Source organism: Uranotaenia lowii, chromosome 2, assembly GCF_029784155.1.
Source record: "Uranotaenia lowii strain MFRU-FL chromosome 2, ASM2978415v1, whole genome shotgun sequence".
In the NCBI taxonomy this organism is placed as follows: Eukaryota; Metazoa; Arthropoda; class Insecta; order Diptera; family Culicidae; genus Uranotaenia; species Uranotaenia lowii.
In genome coordinates this window covers 302,016,473-302,021,326 of record NC_073692.1, presented here as the reverse complement: position 1 = coordinate 302,021,326, position 4,854 = coordinate 302,016,473, and the positions used below count along the sequence as shown (strand labels likewise).

At 40.0% G+C, this 4,854-nt stretch overlaps 1 protein-coding gene across 1 annotated transcript; it reads right to left on the bottom strand.

The window, feature by feature from the left end:
• Positions 1-463: 463 nt before the first annotated feature.
• LOC129742820 (uncharacterized protein K02A2.6-like) lies at positions 464-1,658 on the bottom strand. The gene is made up of 2 exons (XM_055734760.1): positions 695-1,658; positions 464-591 (listed from the first exon to the last, which is right to left on the bottom strand). Exons 1-2 carry the CDS (start codon positions 1,656-1,658, stop codon positions 464-466), a joined length of 1,092 nt encoding a protein of 363 aa, XP_055590735.1.
• Between the last annotated feature and the right edge of the window lie 3,196 nt (positions 1,659-4,854).

The window sequence follows — 4,854 nt, the reverse complement described above, 5'->3', positions numbered from 1 at the left end:
TCCATTTTATCAATAAAAACACTTCCACACTTCTTTTTAAACAACACCAAACTTCGGTTCAACTTTTATTGCCCACAACCTATTCCGTTCGCTACCTGTGCTCAACTGACCGTTACACGTCTATTGCTATCGCTTCAGTCAACTATCTCCCTTGCACTCTTATAGCAGATTATAGCAAAGAGGTGCAATAGAATCGTTATAGCATAACAGTGGGCTACATACACTCTACATCCTATCTCATCTCCAAAAAGAAAAACGAAAAAAAAAATTGCATTCAAGAAAAATTAACAAAACATAGTAGCTCATAGTATTCATAAAAAAAACATAGCAATCTATAGAAAGTGAAATTTCAAATAGCTGAGAAAAAAATCTATCAGTATCGCGAAAATTCTCTAAGAGTTTCAACGTTCCTTTGGACCTGTGACGACGGATGAAGATTGTTAACTGAAGAGCCTTCTGCAATTCATTCTACCAGTCGAGCAGGTTTTTTTGAGGTCCGTTTTGGTCTTTCTTGTAAAGCTGCTTTCGGATCGGTCACAATCTTCCTTTTGGTAGCCTTCGGTCCTGGTTTGGATTCAAGCTGCTCAGAATCTGAAATGCATAAGTATTGAAGTTAAAAGTTCATGTACTTGATTTATATTTCTCTTTTTAGTTCCGAAGCTTTATTAGTCAAATTTCAAAGGGTCAACCTTACCGTGACAATTCGATGGCAATTTATGAGGTTCTTGTTCCGCATCAGATGACATCCCCTTGTGTGAGGTTGGCCACAATTTCAGATGACTTACCGGGCGCCTGTAAATAACACCATCTTCGCTGGCCACATGCACGTCGACGCCTTTTCTACGAACAACTCTGTACTTTGCCGAATGGAAACCAGGACACAATTTGCGTAAGTCATAATTCCTCATCATCACCGTATCTCCCACTTTTATGTTAGATTTCTTGGCGTGTCGACGTTCATCTGCATAGATTTTGCCTTGCATTTTTTTAATGGCATCATTATCTCGCATCTCTTCATCGCGACTCCAATATGGTTCGGTTCTCAAAGAAGGTAACAGATCTTTCGCTGGTCTTCCCGTCAAAAGTTCCACTGGAGTCTTTCCGGTCACTGAATGAGGCCTAGTGTTATACGCATATACATACTCCTGAACAGCTTTTCGCCAATCCTGCTTCATAACCTTGGCTATTTTTAGTGCTCGTAGAATACCCTGGTTTTGTCGCTCGACCAGACCATTCATTTGAGGCCAGTATGGAATGGTGTTAATTAACCTTACATTTTTGCTGGTACAATATGACTTAAATTCTTCACTTGAGAAAGGAGGTCCATTATCGGCACGTATTGTTTCGGGATAAGTGTGAATTTTGAAGATATTTTCTAACGCTTCAATAGTATGGGATGCATTCGTCGACTTCATTTCAATGACGGTCAGAAACCTACTGTAATAATCTACAACAACCAAAAAGGTCGCGCATTCTTTTGCTGAGAAAAAATCCATGGCCAATTCTTGCCAAGATCGATCTGGCATTTCTTTGCGCGTCATCGGCTCTGGAGGATGCTGTGAACTAACAGCTGCACACCCGGCACATTCTTGGATTCGGTGAGCAACATCTTTATCCATACATGGCCACCAAACATTTTCTCTGAGATTCCTTTTCATTGTTACTGAACCTGGATGACCACGATGAGCAATATCTAGAGCCTTCTGTCACAAACTTGTGGGCAGCACTATTCTGTTTTCTCTAACCAAAATACCATTAGCTATCCCTAATTCCTTACTGAATGCTTCGTATTGATAAAGCTCTGGTGGCCAAGAACCGGACTCCACAGCTTTCATGACAATTTTCATTATTTAATCATTTTCTGTTTCCTTTTTTATGTCTTCAAGAGTAATGGCAGATGGCCCTTCTCCTATTCCGCAAACATAATGTTCAGAACTCTCATCGAAAGAGTTTTCCGATTGAGGGCATAATCTTGAGAAACAGTCCGAAATATTATCTGCACCTGGTATGTATTTAATAGAAAAATCGTATGGTTGTAACCTCAGTGCCCAAGCTTCAGCCCTTGAACACGCACGTTTTCCTTCGCGATGTTTTCCGCCATAGATGTATTCAAGGGTTTTATGGTCCGTAAAGATGGTAAAGTGCATTCCAAATAAATAAGCATAAAATTTTTCAACAGCCCAAACTACCGAAAGGGCTTCCCTTTGAGTTTGAGGGTATACCCTCTCCGTTTTCGTAAGACCCTTGGATGCATAGCTTATTATGCGAGACTCTTTCTGTTCATTTTTCTGGACTAGTACCGCTCCAAGACCCACTGGGGATGCATCTACATATAACTCAGTGGTATCCTTTGGGTCGAAATAGCCCAATCGATGAACAGTTTTGGTTAGCTCATTGCGCAAATCATTGAATGCTTGACGTTGCTCGAGTCCAAATATTTCTACATCTCCTCTAATAAATTTCCTTATGGCTTCAGTTCTAGTTGAAAGATGCGGTATGAATTGGCCCACAAAGTTTATCAAGCCCAAAAAGCTTCTTGCTTCGTCCTTAGTTTCAGGCGCCCTGAAATTCTGAATGGCTTTAATTTTATCTTCAGCGGGACTAATGCCAGTACTGTTTATTTTGAATCCTAAAATTTCGAGCTCCTCAACACCGAATAAGCATTTGCTGTGGTTCAGCATTGCATTGTTCTCTTTGAGAACATGCAGCACCTGATTTAACCGTCGATCGTGCTCCTCCAGAGTTTTTCCGCTTACGACTATGTCGTCGATATACACCACAACGCCCTTTATACCAGCCAACATTTCGCTCATTATGCGTTGAAATATTTCCGGCGCACAATTAATTCCGAAATTAAGCCTCTTGAACCTCATTAAGCCTCTACTTGTCATAAAAGTAGTTACATCTCGCGATTCTGGGTGTAACTCAACATGGTGATAAGCAGACGTGATGTCCAATTTTGAAAATATTTTGGAACCTCTAAATTTATTTAACAACGTGTCAATGAGTGGTAATGGGTAATGCTCTCGTTTTATTGCCTGGTTAGGATACCGCATATTAATGCAAAGGCGGACGTCATCCGTTCCTTTTGGAACAACGACCATAGATGATATCCACTCAGCTGGTCCTTTGACTGGTTCAATCAAATCAGTATCCAACATTTGTTGAATTTTGCTATCTACTTTTTCCTCCATTGCCACAGGAATCCTCAAGTATGTTATTTTTCTCGGGACCACCGATCGATCTATGGACAGCTTAACTTGCACATTTGGGAATTTTGGAAACGCATTTTTTGTTAGGCTAACGTGCTGTACTTCTAGTCCTACTTTTAAAACTTTTAGATCCTCAGCTGTTCTTTTGCTTAGTAAGCATTTTTGTGCCCCTTGTACAACAAAAAATTCTGCAAAATTTCTCGGCTTCGATTCGTTAATCGAGATCCAGGCCTCAAAAATATTGTTAACTTTTAAGGGTTTTTGAGAAGCGTAAGCTGTGAATTCCCTGTCACATTGGTACCGTTTTTTGAACAGCTTGGCATTACTCTCAACAAGTTGTTTCCAAACTTCTTCGGTTACTGTATTTATTGCAGAACCAGAGTCGATCAAGAAAATGATTGGCAATTGGTCTATTAAACATGTTATCATTCCACTGCTTGATGCATTCTCCTAACAAGGTAAATAAAAACAAATGTGTTCATTTTATTTTGCATTTTGTCAAAGAATTTATTACCAAAGAGTTTCGAAAGCTTCAAACATTTAATATCAATTTGTGATAATCTTACAGAATATAAATTATACCTTAGCGATTGGCAGGCTATCCATTTGACGAATTCCGTTGTCGTTCAATTCAGCTTCAGAACCTTCGCGTAAAGCGTTTGTAGATTCAGGTTTTCTCCATGTATAACGACCCGGCTGAGAATTACCACGGAAATTTGGACATTTACGTAAAAAATGTCATTTTCTCCCACATCTGTTGCAAACAGCATTTCGTGCCGTGCAATAAACGTCGCCCATACGATGTCTCCATGATCCACACGCGTTGCATTCACCTCTTTCCTGTCCTTGTCTAATTGGTCTTCGGTTTCTCTCATTATATCGTGATTGATTGGCTTGATAATTTCGACTAACCGATGACACACTAGCTGGATCGAATTTAAGTAATCCGCATTTCTCTTTTTGTTTAATCAGTACTTCTCGATTCATGGCGTAGTTGGTCAACTCATCCAAGGTCATGACATCCTCCATCCCTTTATCTCTAATCTTTTCATCCAATGAACCAATTGTAATCTGATGCAACAATTCTTTTTCAGTACGGTCTCGGAAATCGCACCGCGCAGCCTGCGTTCTTAGTCTCAAGAGATACCTATTAAATGATTCCCCACTAGACTGTCGGAGAGAGCGAAACACCTCCAATTCGACCCTCTCGTTACGCTTACCAAAGAAGAAAGCATTCAATCTCTTGATGGCGTTGTCATATTCCGGAACCTCTACAGGGGCAAATGGTACTTTAGCTGGCGGTGGATTAAATTCCCCAGCAACAGGAGTCAAATGGCAGTAGATACGTTGCAATCCTCGACCACCCCGAGCCAACATGAACAAAAGTTTTTCATTCTGCGAGTCGAAATGCATCAATTGCATGATTAACTCGCAAGACCGGTGCCATTCTTCCCATTCAAGACGAAGATTAGAAGCATCAACGGTATCATCGAACGGTTCTAAATTAATGAATTTCCCAGCAACCATCTGAAACATTTTAATGGATTTTTTCAACAAAAAAAACTCATATTTTTTAGACTAATTTTATTACATCACTTCAAGTAGTGACCTAAGCCTGAATCTCAACCAGTACTATAAATAA

What these genes read in the sequence shown, in the direction of transcription:
- LOC129742820 (XM_055734760.1), bottom strand. Translation starts at nt 1,658, where the DNA reads ATGAAAAGGAATCTCAGAGAAAATGTTTGGTGGCCATGTATGGATAAA. An exon ending in ATTGCCATCGAATTGTCACG is followed by an intron (nt 592 to 694) that starts GTAAGGTTGACC and finishes TATGCATTTCAG; the next exon opens with ATTCTGAGCAGCTTGAATCC.